Raw genomic sequence first — 23,431 nt, 5'->3', positions numbered from 1 at the left:
GTGTGTGTGTGTGTGTGAGCGATAGATGCTGACGCACGTCAAAATACACGGTACAGGTGATGAAGGTAAACACACAGACAGACAAGCCCGTTCACACTCAGACATGATGTCGATATGCTGTGCCCTTCAACGGGAGAAAGGCAGGAGGCCAAAACGTGAGCGTTTCACAGCCTGGATGTCTCTAATCGATGAACGCAGCCTGCTGTTCTCAAGGCGGTGTTGAAATAGTGGCATGTTTTTAAGAGTGCACACCTGGTGTTGGGGTTTCTTGTGGGCATCTGAACAAATAACACTGGCTCTGACATGATTACAAGCTAGAAAACATCTCCAGCCAGAAGCCCATAATCTCTGGCGAAAAATAAGTGCAGTGCAGTGCAGAACTGTTATATAGTTGCTCAGCAAGTCAAGATTTTAGTTTACGCTGCATTATAAGTCTGGGATGGCTGGGAAAATGATGATCCCATAACCTCATATTCACATGACGTCTGACCTATAGTCAGGCCCATGAAGAGTCTGCATGAACTTTGCAGAATTGGCATTTTACACGCCCCATGTGTAGTTGTTTATTAAATGTTTTGGCTAATTTATGATTTTAGCGATGCATGAGATGAGAATGCTTTTCTATCTTCTCAATTCAACACATTTGACTATGTTTATATATATATTATATATATATATAATAAATGTCAAATTATTTCAGGGTTTTACGCATAGGCTTTACGCAATTTTTTTCCAAAAAAAAAAAAAAAAGACTAGCTCCGCCACTGCGTTTGATCTCTCATGTGGATGAAAGGGTCATACGCACACATCAACACTATAGACACATCAGGCTCGAGTCAGACAGTAGGCACTTCTACACGTTTATCAGTCCCTAAATCAGTCAGAGAAAAGCTTACATGATAGAGTCAGAGGCCAGCACAAGTGCTTGTGAGCAGGGGGTGGTAATATTTGCACTTAAAAGAAAGAGGCCTAACCTTTCAATGGACTGCAGGGCCTGCTGGGGAGTATTGTCACACTTATGAGAGGTATCTGGTTCATGGTGATCAGGAACAACAAAGAACAACCTCACAGATCGCGTTTGATTCCTGGTACATGATGTTAGATTGCATGAAGTTTTGTGTGTATGCATTTTCCTGAAAGCGAGAGAAAGAAAGGTAAGTGATAGGAGAAAGAGAAAAACAGACAGAGAGCCAAAGAGTGTGTGTGCTGCGGATGATGGGGGATGTGTGTGTGTGTGTGTGTGTGTGTGTGAAGCGCGTGCTCAGGCAAGAGAGGCAGGTTGGCTTGTGCAGGTGGGCTGTTGACGGTTTTATCTCTCTGAATCAGCTTTTGAGAGGTTTCCCAGAGCTTTGGCCACAGAAACACGACTGGTGTCTGCAGCTTCTCATTCCACCCCAGAACTCAAACATTTCATTAAATGAATCAATGTCTTAATCAACCCAGCCCCCGTCACATTCCAAATACCACAGAAAAACAGATAGACACATATAAAGGAGAAAAGGGGAAAACCCTTGAGGAACGAAGCTAAAAACATCTGAAAGCTAAACAGCAAACTCTTGATCAGATATCCGACCCTTTTCCCTTCAAAAACGAGGCTTTAGGCTGTGTGATCAAAGAAAACAACAGCAAACTCTTTTAAAACTAATGCAGAAAAGGAAAACCTCAACAAACGCACTTCCATACACATCCTCAGATGTTTACCACACCGTGGATAACACATTTTCAGATTCATGCTGATTTAAATCACCACATCGCTGCAGAACAAATGGGAATAATCAAATACAAGACGGGTGCCCGTCTGCTCTTACACGGACCGTCCTGCTCAAAAAGAAGGAGCATTAAAAGGAATGCTAGTCTCGAAACGACAAATTAAAGTACAGGACTCCGTGGACCCTCTTAACCTCAGAGAGCGGTAAGCTAGAGGAAAGAAGTGCATGTGTAAGAATGACCGTTATTAAGTATCGATAAGGACTTGCGTACAGCACATCTGGCCAATACGTTTAACACAAGGCCGGCATATCAATTAAACCTGCACAAATACAGTCTCTGGCAGGGAGAAAAGTAAAACACAAATACATGAAATATATAGGGGAACGAAACCCGCAGCCAGCGTTTATACACACAACAGGAGATATTGCTTCCCACTGTCTGTTCTTCAGTTGGAGCTGATAAAAGAGAGCCTCAGAGTACATCTAAATCTTCACGTGTTTGGTTAAACGACACCTGTTTATATTTTTGCGGTTAGAAACTATTTTGGCCCAGCAGACAAGAATCTTCTTATCATTCCAGAGGCACTGAAAAGGTAGCTTTACATTACACAAACACAAACTTTGGAGAGAGCAACACAAGAAATATCCATAATAATCAAACAAAACAGAAGCAGGCAACATTTTGCATAATGTTTGTTAACCCTTCAAAACATCTTATATTTTCCAACACATTAAGACTTAAATAATATTTCACAATTTGGAATCCATGACAATCTCCCAGGATATAAAAAATCATTTAGTGTTAAAAATGTCAAGTATTGTAGTACAAGCAATTTTTATGGAGAATTACTTTAGCACAAAAATAAAGAAAAAAGAAAAAAGTTAATTACGTCTGTGTTGTTACAGATAGTTATTGCTTGATAATCTTCAAACAATGTGAATATACACAGGCCTGACAATTCTACAATATATTTTCAATCATAGTTAAACCGTCTTAAAGACGTTTCACACAAATACACTATAGGTTACTTTGTGATATATTTCTTTAAGGGATAGTTCACCCCAAAATGAAAAATCTGTTATCATTTACTCACTTTTACAAACCTGTATGAATTAATTTCTTCTGCTGAACACAAAAGAAGATATTTCGAAGAATGTTGGTATAACCAAATAGTTGATGGGCCCCTTTGACTTCCATAGAAGAAGAAAAAATACCATGGAAGTCAATGGGGCTCACATTCTTCAAAATATCTTCTTTTGTGTTCAACAGAAGACACACACTCATACAGGTTAGGAACAACTTGAGGGTGAGTAAATGAAATGAAGACAGAATTTAAATTTTTGGTCGAACTATACTTTTAAGTGTAAATATATAATAACACGATAAATAATGATTTCGTCGCTATCCAGTATTGATCTTAACGGCAAACGCTCGAGCACCGTGCTGTTGCTATGGTTACCTCGTCATGGTGAACAACTTCCATTCGCGAGCCGCTGTGACTAATTTGTAATCTAATTTCTGGGGTTATTCAAACGTTTGAAAACACTGTTAAATTACATAAATATGTAACAACAGCTGTTGTAAAAGAATTGACGCTTTAAAAATCCTGGCTTCAAGAATCAACCCCCATAATTTATACCTGGCGCTTTTCAAACGCACGAGATTTTTTTTTTTAATTGACAAACTACAGATGGCTTATTTAAAAGCTGCACCAAAAGTCACCAACTGTCAATCATTTTTCAGCTTCAACACATTACATGAAGTAGCCTATTTTCGCAAGGAAGTCCCGGCACGATCCAGATAATAATTTCAAACATTTGTGCCCCAAACTGAGACTAAAGACCGGTAAGTGACTCAGATTATTTTAGTATCCCAGTCTAAAATTAACTGTAAAAAAGTGAGACGTTTTAAACATTGGGCCATTATAAAATTAACAGCATATGAGTGTTCTTTAAACGATTGCTAGCCTAAATAAGACTCGTTAGGAGAGATGAAAACATTTTTTTGTTTTTATCTGTGTCTCCAACTTTATATAGCTAGCTGCTAGTATTTCCATATTTGTCTGTTACATATTTACGTACTTCATAAATCTACAATTTACGTAAATTAGCTTAATTCAAGTACAAAGAGAGATGCAACCCTACAAACAGGGTTGTAACGCTAATAGAAAACATGCATTATGAAAACATTATGCGCGTGAATAAAATAATAAAATAATTTCACTTCTGCTCCATGCTATTTTTATCCAAATGGTCAACAATCAGGACACATTTATTTTGCACTTCGCTTAAAAAGGGATAATAAATGCATAAAGCATAATTGTGAGAGATGAGAGTGTTAGTGAATTGCACGGCTGTGTCAAACGCAGGCCTACACACGGTCCCATTATGTGCAAAGTGTTAAAACACTCCCTGTCTGCTCAATATTTCCATTTTTTAAAACTATTTATTTTTTAATGTACACGAAAGCTTCTGTGGGTGTCAAACAAGAGATACTGATTCAGATAATAGGCTACTCGTTTTGTCATTTAATATCCCTCAGCATGAACGCAAATCAAATGTTAAACGAGACTAGAAGTAATATATTTTTTATATATTATATATTTCATATATTTGTTGGACAAAGTGTGACCTCAGGTAGGTGACAGTGACTTTGCTCCTGTAACTAATTTCTGTAATTGCTCAAACCGATGGTGCTGCAGCTCACCCCCCTCTCTCTCTCTCTCTCTCTCTCTCTCTCTCTCTCTCTCTCTCTCTCTCTCTCATGCCTTAAGCAAAAACATACTTTTGCAGGAACCTTGAGATAAATCGGGTTTATGAAGCCAGTACGTTTCGCTGGCCGGCACAAACCTTCTCAAGGCATGTTCTGAAACAACCACACGCTCCAGGCAACATCAACAAACATCCTTTCCAAACAATGTGTGCTACATCTTTTAGGTTTGATAGTAACTAGAGCTTACTTGTTTGCAGATCTCGATCTATCCGTTCAGTGTAGGTCTCCAAAAGTTCCTCCAAAGTTACAGAGTTGAAGTCTTGACAGCTGAACTTGGTCTTCTGCTCTCCGTTATGTTCGTTTGAAGCGCTTGGTTACTTTTGAAAACATGAAACAATTCCACCTCCGATCAATTGAACATTGGCACTCGAGTTTCCAGTGTTTTTCTCTCTTTCATTCACTTACAACAAAAACATAGCTACTCCAAAACACGGCGCTGTCCATTGCACACACAGAAAAAAAGTTCCGCGAAAATGACTCGATTTAATTTTTTCAAACTTTTGATACACTCACCGGGCTACAGTGCATTACGACGTCACGCAACAGGTGTCAATTAAACATTCGATAGTTTGACAAGAGCGCAAACAAACGCGCTGCGCGTGCGGTGCGCAACAGGGGCGACTAAAGCCTTTTCCTCCTTATTAAAGAAATTAGCCGACAAAAGCAGTCTGGAGTCATTCAGTCCACCTCACAGAGCTCATGCATTCACAACTTTTTGCGCTTAAAACTTCAGTTCTGCATTAAATCCTCCTTTTGCGCAGGAAATACGGAAACCTTTTCAAACTTCCCCCCTCTTTTCTTTCCAGAGGCTGTTCGGGCTCTTAACCCAAAACCTAAAGCAGACGACGAAGAAACTCCAGCGACTGCTTCAGTCCGCAGGCAGGGGGGTGAAAGAGTGAGTTTTGACTAGTTTGCGCTTTGCCTCCTCATGGGCCTGCCCTCCCCATCTCTCCAGCTTCGACACAGGGGAGGGAGAGAAACCACAGTCCTCCAACAGCGCCCTGCCATTCGACGAACACTTGGAACAGCGTCCCAACCACTGCTCCTATTAGTCAGACAATAAAGTTGTAGTAATTAGTTTTTATAAGAGAGATGATCTTTATTGTGGCAGGCCGGGGTGTACTTTGGGAAACCCATTTCAAACTTTTCAAGAGTTTTGAAATACTCATTTACAGTGTTTAACTTTCTATAAAACACACGTATACAACTGGGCAGAAAACGTCACACTTTTAGTTTTATTTCATTTTACATTTACATATATACATAAATTAGTGCTGTCAAATCAATTAATCACGACTAATTGCATCTAACATTAAAGTTTGTTTATATATTTGTGTGTATGTACACACAGTATACATATACAGTATACTATATATCATATATGTATATAAATACATATAACTCATGCCACACAGTATATGTGTGTGTGTCACAAACATATTAAATTAACTTTTATGTTAGATGCAATTAATCGTGATGAATTGATTTGACAGCACTAACATAATAGTAAATATATTTAAAATATAAAAGTATTTTGACCTACAATCTTAATGTCAAATAATAATAATAATAATAATAATAATAAAAGTCGTTTTAGGTTAAATATATCATTTTAGGAAAATGGTAACATTTGTTTAAAATAGTTTGTCACATTTTACATCAACCCATAATGTATAAAATGGAATAATACGCATATAAGCATGACACAATAATATGCAACGTTTATGTCGTTTAACAACACGGTTTTGAATAACAGTGCGCTGTAATTTGAATCTGATCATTTTCATGCTGCACACAGATTGCATAAACGCATAAATACAACAATCATACTCTTGGCTCTGAGCTCCATATGGAGCGACTGAACCAACGGTAGATGACAATGGAGGACAAACACGCAGGAGAGGCGTCTCGGGTTTCCACATGTGAAGGCATTGCTTTAACGAGCGTGGAGGGGCCGGCGGGTCAGACCCAACTCCATTCCTCCAGAACACACACTCCTGAGTCACGGTGCACATATGGACCTGATCTACCGCTGCGTGCCCACCTCTGACATCTGGAGCTTTCTGCTGGCAATGAGTGTGAAAGATTCTGACAAAAGTATCGATAACATCTCAATCTGCTGAGCCCTTTTCCCATCCCAATTGTTGTAACAACACTGAGGGATGAAGGTATTATAAGGGACCTTCTAAAGTTTCATTTCGAACCGGTCTCTCAGTGGAAATGGTGAGCTGACCGACACGGCGATTGTCATGGGAAGACGAGGCATTTGAACCCTCTCCCTCTCGTCAGATCAAACGCATGCAAAGTGTAAGCGTGTCGAAACGGCCACGATAGAGACGAGCTAAAAACGTGATGCAGCTTTTATCTGACAAACATCCTAGGACCCGATCACTCCTGTACATAATCAAACCCAGCTCCCGTCCTCGGGCTCTGACTCGGTTCCCAAAACCCTTCTCAGAATTGCTCCATTCATTACCTATATATGAAATGAGTGCAAGCTTGTCTTCTTCACTGAAATAAAGCCATTTCAGCAGTTTCCCAGAGTTTGTCTTGACATTGTTCTGTTTCTCAGCAGTTGGATCGGGACAGACAGACATTCTTTCGAGCTGCCGTTTCATCCAGGGCTGTTTTTGAAGCTCCAGGTAAGATCATCCTCTAGAAACCTGTCAGAGCTTGTAATGGCTCTTACATGTCTGGTTCTTTGTACATGTGTGCGTGCGTGTGCACTTAATAATGGCCTTGTAATTAGTTGTTTAACTCTCAACAAGCCTGTTAATTTCAGCAAGATCACTTCTGATTTACAGTACAGGTAAAGTCCCAGCACAGCTCTGTCTGTTTATCTTAGTTTTTAATATGTTTTCCTAAAAAAAGGCTAGTCAGCAGAAACTCTCTGCGTTCTGTTCAATCTATCATTAGTTCTGCTTGCTAAGGCAAGTATCACTGTATAACCATTGCTCACACCAAAGGTTAGGGATTTCAACAAACTGCCAACCTTAAGTATGAAACTTTAGGCCGTAACTCATCCAGCACCGACATGAATGACACCTCAAATCGAGCGTTTGAAGAAGAGAAGTGTGCTGATACTTGAGATTTAAAAACAGCATAATTGTTTTAAGGGAGGGAGATGATTCATAACCAGGGTCCAGACTATCACAGAGAAATTAAGACCACCATTATGCGTTATGCACGGGTAAAAAACACTCTAGTTCTCTTCTCACATATCTCTCTCATAACCTTCCCCTATGCGCTGTCACATAGTTAGCGCAGATCTATATGCGCTAAAGCAAACTTAGCTTATGATAATGCCATTTCCAAGTAATACGGTCAAATTGTCGAGTGCGACTCACCACAAAACCCAGACAATGCACCGCATTCATGTAAGTGACGGGTCTTGTTTTCTTTATGACCTTCATGAAGTCAAGTGATGTGAAAAAATACGCTTTTTTCCATGTTTCTCTATCCTATAGACACGGCGTTTATTTTAGGCGCTTGCTGTTCTTTTTTCACTCTCTCCGCTTGCTTTTTGCAATCAGTGTTCCTTTGGCCACTACGGCTGAAACCACATCATTTCCACACCCACACACGGACCTCTTATCCTCTGTGCCTCTCTGTAAAAACATATGCAGAAGTATTTCTATATATACATGCACTTTAAACAGAAAGAGAGCTCTACAGGCCACTCTTGTTTGGATATAGGGCTTTATGGGATAGAGATGGTTGCCAATCATTGGCTGGTGTGCTTCTCCGGGAGTAGCAGCGTGATGATTCCAGACTCCCTCATTCCTGAGGTGCACCACCGCATCACAATCAGGGTCACGCAAAAATTAGAATGGGCTTGCTTTTGATTCTTGTGTGTCAATATAAATTGGTCAAATCTATAGGAAGTTGAATTGGAATCTTTCCATGCATCAATCCATCCATTTATCTATCCAGAGCTGAGCAGCTCTTTTCATATCAATCTATCTATCCATTTTTTATCAGGCTTTCAAAACTTATTGAAAAACTTTCAAACAGGCCATTAATTATACTTGCTGACATTCAATTCAAATACATTTACATTTATGCATTTGACAGATGCTTTTATCCAAAGCGACTTGCATTGTATTTCAAGGTACACATTTACATTCTTATCAGTTCTTGCTTTCCCTGGGAATCGAACCCATGACCTTGGCGTTGCAAGTGCCAACGCTCTACTGTTTGAGTCACAGGAAAGTTGCATAGCAATAGCAATTTGCTATTATAGCAATATTATTATTTATATATTATTAGCAATGCTATTATAGCGATAGCAATATCAATTTGCATCCTTAATTCAAATACAATTCAAAATATGGGACCGAATTGGACACTTAATTCAACTCTGAATGGCACAACCGTGGTCAAAATATGCTTGCTTCCCTTCTGTGCAGTTGCAGTATGGATGTGACCTGTCTGGAAATGTATTTACACTACACACCTGCATACCTTGTGCCTCATTAATGGTTGAGAAGTTAATTCTTCATGGAACGGCACATACTCTGAAAGTATGAATCCGGCGGAGCTCCTGTGATTTCTGGACCAGGCTCCGTACATAAGTAAGGCCTTCCCAGGGGGAAATTCCCTTGAAATTGGCACATTTAAATGGTGGTTTAAATAGTGGTCGTATTCTTCTCATTGCCTGTTGTTTAGCCAGTGATTTTCCTAAAGCGACGGGATCTTTCCCACTCTACATGCTCTAGTCGCTACTTGATGTATACTGCATGCAAGTTGTATATCGTAAAATGAGGAGTGTAAACTCGAACAGGAACTCTGCTGGGTGGCCTAAGTGCTGATGTGTAATCGGCAATAAATCCAGTCCTTGGGGGGTCTGTACAAAAAGCTGGAGGAGGAAACCAAGACATCTCAACGGGCCATCTGTGTTCCTTTTTTGTGGGTTGAGATAATCGGTATCAAAAAAGTTTCTTTCAGTCTGACGGGAGGCTCCCGCTGAACACTGGGGATGCCACTGCAACAATACAGGTTACACAGATATGACTCTTATGGGTTGACTCAGAGTAATTACAGAACACATTAGCTCTGATCCACAACCTAGTGAGCGATCCTGCTGTTTACTGTCTACATAGGCAGCCACTCTTTGAACTGACTGAAATGCAACGTCATAATATGACTCATTTGGAAAGCTCTAAAAGTGCCACCAAACATGACTCAATTGATTCCAAAAAGATTTTGCTGTTTGTAAGCGTAAAACACATGGCTAACATGGTCAATTTTCAATTAGAGGGAAATATTTGTATGGATACTAGCTCAGATTTCATAATCAACAAGCGTTCTGGGAACATCTTACCTCTTAAGATACATGTGATTCTACGTTTTACCTTTTGAATGAACCGTGGCCTCCATTGGAGCACCTATATAACACAGTCTAGGTAGGCAGCTTACTAAGTTTGGAACAGAGAAGAATGATAAACTGTAGAATATGAATGTATGACAGAAAAGACCAAAACACAATAAAGGACTGAATGATAGAGTTTATATACATACAAAGGCAAAAGCTGAATACAATACGCCTTTTTGCTATTTTTCATTTCCTTTTTACAGAAATCTTTTCATCTTTCCACACAGACATAAGGCAGTATTTTTTGTGAATGTGAAAAAAGAAGAAAAAAAAAGACATGAAAGATGACCAGCTTTGGGTTAAAGTTGACATGTTTCCATTTATTTTTCTTCATTAAATGAAAGGGGAAAGGGCGAGAATCCTCCTTGACAGTGTTTCAGTGTACTGCGTAGAAAAAGAGCATGAATCATAAGAAAAGACAGACCTTTACTGTGACAGAAGGCAGGGTTGCTGGAGCCAAGAGAACATGATGTGAATGGGGTGATATTGAGGGCTGACACTCTTAGGACAAAATCCAGAGGAAAAAAGAAGATACCACATTAAGCGCCAACTTCAAGCTTTACATGTTCTCTTATAGGCACACAGAACTTTTGTAACAGTCTAAAAAATGACTGATACCACATTGAGTTGAAATGAAGATTAGGTCCTTGCGAATAATGCTGCTTCATTCAACTCTATTACACACTTAATAAAGGCGTCCGTTCTGGTGTCTCATCTAGCTGGCGTTGGTTTCGGTTTGACCTCTTATCGTGTCAATTAAGGTTTAAAGGTTTAAATAGAAAGCAAACATGATATAAACAGTAAAAGGTCACGTGACCTGGCTTTGGTTGCTGATGAACGACAGGCAAGTTATTATTTGTGGCACTTTCTAGAGCTGACTAGCTTCGTTTGGCACCGAATTCGCTCAGATGGAGAACGGAAAGTCAGACATAAACTTGCCAAATCCTTCAGTGGATGTTTTATGTGGTTTCATGCTTTAAACAGTCTCAGTCCATCACACTAAGTGGAGGGAAGTAATGTATGAAAAATGTGGACGCGTTGACGGACCGCTTGGGTAAATAATGACAATTCAAGATGAGTTAATAAGTAAACAATTTAATAAGCAATCTACTTAGGAGGCCATAAAAAGTCTGAGTGTGTTTACGCGTGCAATAAATGACTACGAGCGACGAGTGAGGCTTCGTGACGACTGATGCTGATCATCTGACCAAAAAGGTCAACGCAACCATGCTTATTATCTCCTGAAAACACATAAACGACGCTAAACCTAAAATAACACTGACTTTCCAGCAACCCAGAGTGCTATTAGGATCACAGTTCTCAAGCAAAGGTCTTGGCATCTCTCAGTCCCCTCGAAACACGGTCACAGATGTTTCTCCAGCCCTCGAGAACAGACATACATGTTTTGGAATATAAAACATTGCAATCACGCACACTATCAAGGACTGCAAAACAAAAACAAACAATCCCAAAGGGAAAAGAATAACAGCTGTAAGGTGAGTGGGAATCAAAACCCAGCGAGATGCGGAGAAGATAGCAACAGTACATCATCAACCACATGGTAACAATTTTGAAAATCTTTGTTAACAGCTTTGATTTGACACTTAGAAAGGCTTCTTCTTTCATTTTCATTTCAAAACAAATGTTAGTGTTTCTTTTTTTTCTTTTTAAAGGCAGACAGCCATTTTGTTCAGACGGATATATTCTCTTCCCCAGACGCTTGTGCAAACTGTTCAGCCATTAACATATATAAATATAGATTTCTGTATGTGTGTACAAGACGTCTTCTAGCAGTGTTCTCACAGTTGCGTCAAGGTATTTGTCTTTAGTAACGAATAAAATGGGATTATAGCATCTGTGTGACAAAACTCAGGAGGCCAGGTTGGCAGCACTACCGATTAACGCTAAGAATTATGGGACATAGAGAGACTTAAAAAAGTAGACATTGTGATAAATGTCTATGTTATAGGACAAAATAGGGTTGAATAAAAATCTAGACAGCAAAATGAGAGTCTGGAAAATATACGCATTAGAAGTCGGGCCCTCGCTGACCGTCCCACGCTTGCTCTTTCTCTCTCACCCTCCACAGACATGCCTCGCTGAGTTTAATGAGGATGAAAAATGCTCATACTAGAACATGAAGCAAAACCTCATGCTCATTCACACTCGTGGCTGAACACACTTTCAAGCCAGGTAGATGTAAAAAGCCAAACGCTATGGAAAGTCAGCTGACCACATCCTATGAGCTGCTCCGCTATAAATTAACGGGAGTGGCGTGCGAAAAACGATTTGTGAAACGTATGCTATAAGCAGTTATGCGCCATCACGGTCACAAAATAAATATAATACCCTTCTATGAAGCCTGTATAGGGTTATATAGGGTGATTATATAGAGTGAATTCAGGTATATAGCGCTATAATGCATTATACAAACAGAATTGGGCCATTTTCTAACAATTCAGCTTATATAATGCATTATAAAACATTCTGTTTATGGAACTTATCAGTTTAAAGTACTTATGAATAATTACGACTAGTTTTAATGCACTAGAATACTTGTCTAATGGTTACACCTTAAAATAAAAAGCATTAACATGATAAATACAAAATTTCATGTGTTGTTTTCATGTCTTAAAGGTGTAAACACGATTACACAAGTTTTATACTATATAAAACTGTTATAATTACGCAGTGTTATAAGGTGATATATACAGGCTTCATATGAAGTGCTACAGAATAGTTGTGCAGCTTTGGTGATTAGCTAGAGCAGAGAACGCTGGTGTAGATCTCTTTAATTCTTCAAAAACACACAGAGGAATCACTGAGACAGGGAAGCCTCCGAACATACGGAGCGATCCGAAGCCTGCAGGGAATTTCCATGCTCTTCTGTGTGATTAGGTCTGCCTATAACCAGCAATCACACAAATAGCAGAGCTCCAGAGAGACACTCACTCAACACACAATAACACCCTCTGCAAAAGCGCCGGGTCATTCTTTCTCTGATCTGATCCCGGTTATCACAGCGTTCCTTCTTTTTGTTTTCTTAGTGAATTCTCCGGAGTGCTCTAAGCTGAGCGGCGGTAAGAGGCCAGCTCCTGTACTGAAGGACATAAATCGCCAGAGCGTCTCTGTGATAGTGAGTGTGTGCGCGAAGGGTCTGTGTTTAGTCTAAGCGGGGAGATTCAGCCACGGTGGAGATAACTGAGCCCACGTTTCAGAGACCCACGGGTGACGGCCAAAAACTGTGTTTGTGTGTGAATGAGATAGCAGACGGAAAGAAAGCGACAGATGAAAAACAGGATGGGCCTCATCCATCAGCTGTTTCATTTTAAAAGCCCAACAGAGCTGCTCGTCACATTCAAGTCTTCATAAGGAAGTCCATCAGTGGTAATTAAGAGCATAAAACTGTAAAATACTTTACAGAGATGCATTGTATATGACTGCAATAAGATCTACTGTGCCAAGGGTGAGAATGGCACGCGAACGGGCGTTTTCTTGGCATTGCCCACATAAGCGTGGGAATATGATGTTAAAGTGGCCCCATATACCCATAAATTAAGCTTGGTTTACTTATAAATGCATTTGGGTGAATCTCATGAAACAGTTTAGGGACACAGAAATCAAAAATTATATATTGTTTATGAAAACTGTAATGTGACAAAAAATATATAAATTGTAAAATGCTTACACCAATTTTGTATTTGTTTTACTGATTTTAATTTATGCTAAATAAAATAAAATATTGAATATTCATTTAATTAATATTTATGATTTGCAGAGGATTTTTTTTTTTAACTGTAATGCCGTATGTTTTTGTAATCAGAATCTCATGAGCAACACCATTGAGAATTACAATATTAATAACAGTAATAATAATAATAAAAACAATGCAAATGCCTCGAGCATTTTAAGGCGAAATGTTGTTATCATGAAAATAAGGTTGCGATACATTTTCCTAATGATTTTGGGGTAACATATGACCTAAATGTGTTTTCATGAGATTCAACCAACTACTCTTCTTCTGATCTAAATCATTAAAAGAGACAAACAAACATGAATCATGGAGGACATTTGTGTACTAGTTCTATGTGACTCAGAATGACTCGGAGGTCAATCAAATCTGGGTAAAGTCTGGCCCAACATCACATGTCTGTTTGCTAGTGAGAATGGGCATGAGGAGAGGTGGTGTGGTGATACGGGAGCGTGTGGGAGCGAGATGATTATATTCGCTGTGAACTCGTGCTGTTTGTCTTGTCTGTCGAGCTTATCGTGCCGAGAGGAGTATGACTAACACAGCACAGCAGGTCAGAGCCATAAACTACACGCAGGCATGAATGAGGGAGGGATGAGGAGATATAGAGAGAGAGGAGCAGAGGGCATGTTACGCCCAGTGTCATCCACAGGGGCAGCGGGAGGGGAAGTTGACTCTGGACTTTAAAGCATTGGCCGATCCGCACGATGAGGCAACCACAGTTATCGCGAGTTGAACAAGGTTGTGTCTTATCACTCCTGTGGTCGGTCCAGAGATGGACACCCAATGCCAACGGATATAGACCCATATAACCATAAAGTGAAAAAGGATACACCTGCCGGCTGTGCTAACAGAGACGCCCGGGTCTGAGGATGATCATATGAAGCCAAGCAAAGAGAGAGAGGAGCATGATGGTACATGCAAGATGCTTGGGATCAAAGCTTGATGTTATCTCTGATGGGGTGATCACAAAGCAACCGCAAAAAACAAGTTGCATCTGAGTGGAATAAAAGAAGTTATGTAAACAACTCCTCTTATTTGACCCAATCAATCAAAAAAAGAAAAAGAAGAAAAAAAAAAGAAGAAGAACAACCCTGTAGTCTCCAACTCAAGAGCGAGCAAACTGAGAAACTACTGCCAGTCTTCATCCCAGTGTGAGACCACATAGTTTTCAGAGTATGGAATGAGTGATAGGTGCCTATTTTCCTATTCCAGTGATGTGTGGCAGCTGCTCTCTGATGATGAGGCACTTCTACGTCCACACATCTGCGTCGGCAATAGACCCACTGTTTTACCGCCCTCGGCATCAGAGAGCCGGCCACGGGAAAAAAAGAAAAACATAACCAAACCAAACCTGCCACATGCAAAGACAAATGTTAGCAGCAATAAACCTACAACTTCCAAGGCAAATAATTTTCTTCCTCTCACCTTTAACAGACACAAACCAGGGCTGTGGTTTCTTTAGCTGGTGACAGGTGCATACGGGATAACATTACCCATATTGTCCGTTTCATAACTTTTATGAACGAGACATTGGGAGAAAATCGGCCAGTAACCAAGTCAATAGTGAATTCCCAGATGGTGGGGGCTGCAGTAATCTAAACCTGCTACTGACTACGATAGTAAAAGTATGTTTAAGTCCTCACGGACTGTCTGCTGGCACAACCGGAGCATTAACCAACTTTTGAGTGAAACCAGATGGTTTGAAAGTGCAGGAGTTTTGCCCTCCGCGAATGACCCATAATTTAACGTCAGTAACACAGCATCTACAAAAAAAAGGGGGAATGGGAAAGGAGGGGGGGGGGGTGTCTAAATTTCTTCAAAACGCTTTCAAAATCCTGCAGCTTTTAAGAGCAGCGGCAATAGTGTATATCAAGATAAGGAGACTATTTCCTGCCCCTCACAGAGAGAACCACCTCCTGCAGGACGCTTTTCAGAGACAGACTAAATAAGTGAACATGTCTTATAATACTGAGCTTCTCTGTTGCTCATTTCCTCCTTTCGGTTCCTTCTTTCCCGTGTTTATGTAAACTGGATTCTGAAGGTGCAGAGAGGATGAATCTGGTGGTAGGGGATGGCAGAAGGAAAGCCCACCATTCCCACACCCCAAAAGCCAATCCAAGCGTGCACTTGACTTGTGAGCTGTCACTCTCTCCCGTATGTGTCTGTCCTTTGAATTGTGCATGAGGGTGAGAGAGTTTGTGTTCTGGCATCCTGTGAAATGAAGGGAACAACAGAAGAAAGGGAAGGAGAAGTAGGAAGAGAGGAGGGGGCAGGACTGTGGTCCAGTCAGCATGACTCCTCCAGAGCGTTGACCACCTGCTCCAGAATGTCCGGGCAGTGATCGGCGATCTGCTGTAGGACGGAGTTTGCGTATTCCTGCAGTTCGGCGCTCTCTCGTTCACACTGCTCCAGCTCAGATTCCAGCTGGGGAAACAGAGATAAAAAAAGTGTTTTTTAATAATACATTTTAGAAATCTAGCATCCTGTTTTTTGGCTGTAAAATGACCAAGCACGGAGTTAAAGCAAAAACCTAAAGCATCAAGGTGAAGTAGTAGATTTTCCACTGACAAAAAATTCTTAGAAGATGCACCATATTTTCATTCTTACAATTCAACTGGAATCATACAATGTTTCATTTACTCAAAGCCAATTTTGGCGAATGTTAACTTTAGACTCCAATTTCAACATTTGTAAAATAATCAACAAAATAAATACTATAATATTCCTCATTCTTCACTTTAATTTGTGTTACAGTGATTTTACCGCTTTGCATTAAGCCTAACACCCCTTACATCTTGACAAAATAGTAGCACTATTAGGTAACACTAAATTTTACAGTGTCATTATTACACATGATGCATAATTACATTCAACTAACCCTAACCAACTCCTATTCATTACCATAACCCTATAGTAAGTACATGTAGTTAATTATTATTACTCAGTACTTAAATGTTTAATTACACTATAACACAAACACCTTAAAATAAAGTGTAACCCACTATTATTGTTTAATATAATACAACAAGACTAGTCTCAGTTTCTGACGTCTGATAGCCTGGGTGCCAGCCCGAACCCCGCCCACAAAATTTTTTGGTTGGGAAGTTTGGTCTGGACTCGATCCGTTGAGGAGTAATTATGCTCGGCTCCCAGAAGGCCGAGCCAATCAAATTGCCAGGGCGGGCTTTAATCGATGATGGACAGATAGATGATCTGCGGTTACGTAATCACCCACTTCACCAAAGAGCGCTTGGGTTGAATTGGTTTTCAACAAAGACGACTGCAGCAGGAGAATTGAGATGTTTAGATTCTGCTATCGCGTCTGTTATAAAAGAAATCGACAGCGCATTAATTTTAAAAGACGAACAGAGAACCGCAATCAAGGCATTTGTTGATCGGAAAGATGTGTTTGCCGTCCTTCCTACGGGATTTGGCAAAAGTTTAATTTATCAGCTGACTCCGATGTTCGCTAAGAAGATGGGACGCAATGAAAACCCTGTGGTCATAGTGGTTTTTCCTTTGGTCGCACTCATGGAGTGCCTTATTATTACTTTACTTATTGCTTTACTACTTCTTCCTGCGTGTGTGCAGTTGAGCTCTGTTGACAACTATGCTTCGCTCTACATACGTCACTTACTGCGTTGCTCTGATTGGTTGTAGGTCTATCCAATTGAGTGCAGAGTTTTTTTTTTCCTGGTTCGGTTAAGACACGCCTTATAATCAAAGCTCTATGGAGCAGTATCAGACTCACATTCTGACTAGAATATGAGTATGACGAAGTCAGGCTAGACGTCTGATACATAAGGCGCACAAAACGGGAAACAATTCGGGAGTTTCAAAGTCACCATCTGATTGGTTGAATTCGTCAGGATTTCCGGGAGACATGTGTGTCACAATCTTTAACGTTCTGCCTGGAAACAAAGCTGTCATGGAACCCTCTCATGGTAAAAGAAAGCTGTCATCGACGATAAGAGCTTATCAGGATCAACTAAACGCTGGATGTTCAAAAGTATGTGAAGTTCGCGGCGCCATTGTTGCAGTAAACTTGCACAACGTTCTTGAATGACTAATTTATTAGATGCACGCTGGTCTGTTATCGTAAGGAAATCGATGTTACATTTCCACGCCCCTGAACATGACGCGGAACCAAACGAACTGTGATTGGTTGCTTTACATGTCTTTCAGACATCCTCTTGGGCGGTCTTTGGCCAATGAAAGCTGTGATGGAGTCCAGACCTTCTGCAGTCAGTCTGAAGATCTGGCTAAGTGAGACTACAGTTAGATTGACATACAGTGATGTACCATCCAGCACACTGGTTCCACTCTCCTCCGGTGTTGAAAACTCAAAGGTAACAAGCGTCCAGAGAACTATTAAATAGCCCAAAGAGAAGGGAGTCAAACGAATCAAACTGACAATGAGAAATGAGAAAGCTGTGGGGGTGATGCTGCAGACAGCAGACATGTGAGCTCATACGGACTGAGACCCTAGTAAGAGGGTCCTTCTCTGTCTCTCTCGTCTAGCCCTTAAAACACTACTGAAAACAAATCACCTCACCAAGCACTTCTTTTTAAATCGTTATATAAAATTCAACACTTGGAATTTGCCCGAAAGGTTTAATTTTCCGCTCATTAAAAGAAACTTAAACTAAAGAGAGGGATTTAACATTTTACAGCACCTCTGTCTAATGATAATCACAGGTGTGGTTATCTTTAATGCTCAAATCCTTTTTCCAAATGATTTCCGTAGAGGTTTGGCTAAGGGATGTGGAGAAATGAGAGGAGGGAAGGGGGATTCCTTAGTGCTGGCAGTGCCAAGCACGCCAGGAAATATGCCATGGCAGAAGCAGGTGCCTCTTAACTAACTACACACACACACACACACACACACACACACACACACACACACACACACACACACACACACACACACACACACACACACACACACACACACACACACACACACACACACACACACAGGAAACAGATGCTAATGTGGCCAGCAGAATGTTTATTTTCATTCAAATGATTTAAAAAGACAAAAATATACTCTCATCAAGAGGGCTAATTATTCAAACAGTGTGAGACAAAGAGAGTAGGAAAAGATTAATAAAGGGAGCTGAAGCATGTGCATGGTTTATCAATTACCATAATCACTATTTTTGTCTTGTTTTCCAGTAAAAACATTTAAAGATCTTTAAAATAAGAACTTGAGAAGCAAAATTGCATAACACAATAAACTAGCATAGGATACTAAGATAATCATTGTTTGATAATCGAGAATGTAACTGTTATGTTTATTTTTCTTATCCCATTGGCAGGGCAAGGGAATCTGCAAACTTTTCTGCATTTTCTGTACTGGTTTTTGGGGAAAGATCTGTGGACGTTTGTGCAATGGATTTAAATATGGTAATATGTGTTAAATGGATGAGTACTAGACATTTCCCAGTAGCGGAAAACATAATTAATAAACAAACATTCAAGAGGTGAGGTATGTGCATGAATGTAAAAATGAATGTGATTCAATATAAATTACGTCTTCATATCTTATGCAATTTAGCTTAAAATAAAAGTTTAGATATGTTTATGACTGGAAAACAAGAAGATACTACTAAGCTGTGTACCAGCTTCTGTTTCAGTTTTTGATGGAGAGCCCACTGAACCCAGACTGTCCCGGGTCCCCGTCCGTGGCCTCTGCTTGGCCCTATCTGGACAATCAGTGTTTCGTGGCTCTGTACTGCTTTTAAATTGCTTTTCGGATTTGAACACGAGCCACTGAACCAAAGCCCATAGAAAGTGGAATATTTCACAAAAACCCACAAAAGTATTTTCTTTGGCTCTCCTGGCCTATGAACGCCAACTTTAACAAGGTTAATGATAAAGACATCTGTAACAATAACTGGAAGTAATATTCATACATCATAAAATATGTTTCCCTTTCATGTGTGTTTTTGTGTAGGTTTGGATCGTGCAACTATTTCATAATTAATGAATCAAAACATGCCACGGTGGGTCACCGGGGGCAGGCGGGGCGATCCGTCAGACGGGTGTTTGCACAACTGTAGGGCAAACACACTGGGAGGAGAAGTCCTGCCCCCTTACGTGCTAGTGCTAATGCTACGCTAGGTGCTTTCAGGCTTTGAAAAGGGAGGTGACGGATATGCCAGCGAAAGTCTTTCCATCTCAGGGCCTCTGAGTGAGCGAGGGGGCTGGTCAAACCCTGGATTTCAGACCTGGCCAGGAATTAAGTAGGCATAATAATGCAAAACAATGGTACTTATGTCACAAAATCCTACGCAAGAAGGAAAACCGCTACCTGAGAGGTCACAAAAGGAGACAAGACAAAGACGTAGATCAGAAACACACAAATGATGACCAAAGTAGATGAAAAGCTTATGATTAGAGGTCAACATATATCAATACCGGATATATGTTGCAGATATATGCGCTACTAATGCCTGCAAACGTTGCACAATGTTTACTCAAAATGCACAGAATGTGGCACAAACAGCTAACGATGATCAAAAATTGACAGATCAATCGACCTTGTCTATCACTACTATGCAAGTTCATACAAAAAGTGAGCACATTCCTCAAGAAGCAGTATATTAAAAAAATATCACATCCTAATAGAGCATTGAAAACACCCAGTGTCAGGGGCGGGTTTAGGTGAGGGCCGCCCTGGCCCGATTTAACTTCTCATGATCTCGTCACCTGTGACGACACTCCTGGGATACTGGAGTCTGACACGTTGGCCTGGAGAAAAGTGAAGACGTGATGGAGACGAACGAGTGAGGGAGAGAGGAGGAGTGTATTGAGTCATGAGAGGAGGGTTAATGAGCCTCATCGGGGGCTGATGTATGGGCCTGCGTGAGGGCGCTGCTTGGCAGAGCGCCGCTGCTGTAAGCCCCATTAAGCGTAGACAGTGGAGAACTGGAAGAGAGGGAAGGACTAACGCTGCCACACGTTCGGCCTGCTTGCAGCTGGAATAGAAGAATTGAGCGGGCAAGCTAAGGTCAGTGAAGACAATGCTGCTTTTAAGGTGCTGGCAATCAACGTTAACAGTTACATCACTGTGAGCTCAGTGGGAACACCTGTCATTCACAACATTTTACACATCCCATGCGTGGTCATTTATTAAATATTTTGGCAAATTTGTGCTTTCAGCAACCAACAACAGTGCAGCACACACAGCTCGGATTATTCAAATTCATTTTACAGATTTTTTTTAAGTCGGCAGATCATGTCTAGTATGGATATACGATCAAAATGGATCAAAATTGAAATCGCGATATGGCGTAACATGGTTATCAAATCAAAAAGGTTGCGAATTAATTAAATAAATGCATGCACAGAGTGATTCAAGGGTGAAGCACGGCACTGTTTTTTTTGGTTTAGTAACAACAACAATGTTAGATTTTTTTAAATTAGAGTCCCCCTCCCCCAAATCGTATAGCCCTACTGTCTAGGCTTAAAAATCACGCATTTTATGGAAAATAATATATGATTTATGTTAGTGAAAATGTTTCTTACTCTCTTCCAGAGTAGCAGCTCTACATCTGGCTTGTGGTTGTTTTCCTGAATAGTATTTTATGCAGTGTTTACTCCTCATAGTTTACATGCAACTACTTTGCCCATGTATAGACACTGTGTACTGAAACAGCTTCGTATAAAATCATTTATTATAATGGGAGCAATCTGTTGTCGCGCAGAGCTAAACATGCTGTGACTATGTTGCAGAGAAGGGATTCAATTCTATTGCTCATATATTATAGTATAATTAATAGAGAAGCAACATGTTATTTATATGGCGTAATTTAAGTAACATATTCATAGCTCCCAAAATGTAAAATGGTTACATAATGGCATCACACATTTGCCGAACTTGTAAATGTTACAGAGAAAAATGGCGCATCATACACTAAACAACTGAGGTTCACACACTACTTTCACATCATCTGACTGTAACACAACAAACTGATGCAGAAACATGCGCCATGTTGCTAGGAGATGTGCAAGAATTGATTTTTTTTTTATTCTAAATTCGTCTGAAGCTAAAACAAAATACACTGTGTGATTTTCTATGTAAAATGTTAATGCATTAATCAATACCTGAACAAACTTTAGGTGTAACAGAGACACATAAAGAAGAAAATATGCTCCCCTGTGTGACAAAAGCATACAAGGACTGTCAATTCCTATTTTATGACTGTGTGCTTAGCAGAAATCGTCCAAAAACAGAGCTATAAAGATAACAGGAAAAAGGGAAAAATCTCATTATCGGTCCCCACGCCAGCCTTGACCTGAAAACGTAAGGGAAAAGCGAGAAGATGAGAGACAGAAAAGAGGGAACAGGCGAGAGAAGAGCGCATTATTATTTGTTATCGTCGCAGATTATTATCAGGTGTTATTGTGCCTCCTCTGCCTGTCTTGATAAACAACAGCTACATTAATGAGAGAAGAACAAACACAGCAGCGGACCATCACAGTCAGACAATGACAGTAGAGTCTGGACTGTGCTGACTCAGAGAGGATGTGTTTCAACAAATGCTGTGCAGCACATTTACGCCTGGAGTGGCACATGGAGATCAAACGGCTGAACTTAAACCCTTCGAGCAAATCCGCTCTCCACATCACCCTAGATGACACAGCCTCATCTCTGCAACATGTTCTCCACCAGATCCTCCAATTTTGTGGGAATGTTAACTAGTCAGGTCTCAACGCTGAGGAAAAGATGGCAATCAGGAGGGTCCCAGGCCTTGGCTAGCGCTGGAAACAAGCTCCAATCAAAGAGAAAGAGAGAGTGTGAAGTAAAGGGGGATCTGGGGTTGGGGGAACTGACCTTCTGCTAAAGCAATCAAGACTTTCTTCAATAAATCTGCATAAAGAAAAACGCCATTAGCCTTTCCCCTAAATGTGACACGGCTACAGTATTTTGAGAGAAAACAATGACTCCTTTAGCAGGAAACGGCGTTCTTTTATCACGGGACCATATTAAAAGGTCCTCATATTTTTCGAGAAGGAGGAGGGTAGCGATCCACTCCTAATTTTTTTAAGAAAATCCCCCCAAAAAACCTTTGGGCCACCTTTCTCTTCTAATAAAGTAAGATGAAGTCACTCAAAGCTCTTTTCTTGAAGGTTCTTCTCTCCAGGCCAAGCTTCAAATGTTCCCCTCTGGTGTTCTTCTGTTGGTTCTAGTGTGCAGTCACAGTACGTCTGCCATCCCAACTCCTGGATGGAGCTTTTTATTCACTTATTTTTCAACAACACAGGAATGAGCTAGCTGAATTGTAGTCTTGGCCTCAGATGGCATGCCGCCCATTGACAATGCATACTGCACGTATTACTCTAATCTGATTGGCTTTACACAATTTCAAGAGTGCATTAGTCCACCTGGAAATAAACTCAAGATGTGGATGAACTAAAACCTGTATTTGCCAAAGGTAAACAGGCTAATAGCACCAAATAACTGAATAATTTTAGGGGTGTGTTCATTCGTGTAGTTTTTGTTCTCTTGGTTCTTCTGGTCCGGACCAAAAAAAAGAAAATGATAATTTTAGTCCTGGTTCACTTAACGTACACTGTCATTTTTAAGAACAAACCTAAAGATATCAAACAAAAAAAATTGCTTTCATGACAAATATTTTGTGACGGAACTTACAGAAAATTCAAACCAATGCTGTGAGCTACGCAAAACGTGCTTGTATAGCATGGTATTTTTACCAGCTCAGAAGTGAGAGCTTAGAAAATGTGTAAAGGAGTCAAAACAGTGCCATGAATTCCTCTGTTGCACACAAACAAATATCTGATACAAGGAGGCG

The 23,431-nt window shown here is 40.3% G+C and overlaps 2 protein-coding genes across 8 annotated transcripts in view; both read right to left on the bottom strand.

The window, feature by feature from the left end:
* The window catches only part of wnt5b (wingless-type MMTV integration site family, member 5b), a gene marked incomplete at its 5' end in the record, with an annotated part of 79,446 nt that extends 73,892 nt beyond the window's left edge, over nt 1–5,554 (bottom strand). The window contains one exon of the mRNA XM_081364501.1: nt 4,670–5,554. The remainder of the gene's footprint in view (nt 1–4,669) is intronic.
* Nucleotides 5,555–13,674: 8,120 nt separating this feature from the next.
* Nucleotides 13,675–23,431, bottom strand: part of erc1b (ELKS/RAB6-interacting/CAST family member 1b) — a 192,658-nt gene continuing 182,901 nt past the window's right edge. For 4 of the 7 annotated variants that reach the window (XM_081363055.1, XM_081363057.1, XM_081363059.1 and 1 more), the window contains one exon: nt 15,750–16,034. In XM_081363055.1, the coding sequence (XP_081219181.1) occupies nt 15,897–16,034 (138 nt within the window). In that variant the 3' untranslated portion in view covers nt 15,750–15,896. Of the gene's footprint in view, nt 16,035–23,431 lie in introns of all 7 variants that reach the window. The other 3 variants (XM_081363058.1, XM_081363061.1, XM_081363056.1) reach the window with 2 other exon arrangements.

Source organism: Scardinius erythrophthalmus (genome assembly GCF_964197995.2).
Source record: "Scardinius erythrophthalmus genome assembly, chromosome: 4".
NCBI lineage: Eukaryota > Metazoa > Chordata > Actinopteri > Cypriniformes > Leuciscidae > Scardinius > Scardinius erythrophthalmus.
The sequence above is the reverse complement of the archived record's forward strand: the minus strand, read 5'-3'. Positions and strand labels throughout refer to the sequence as shown.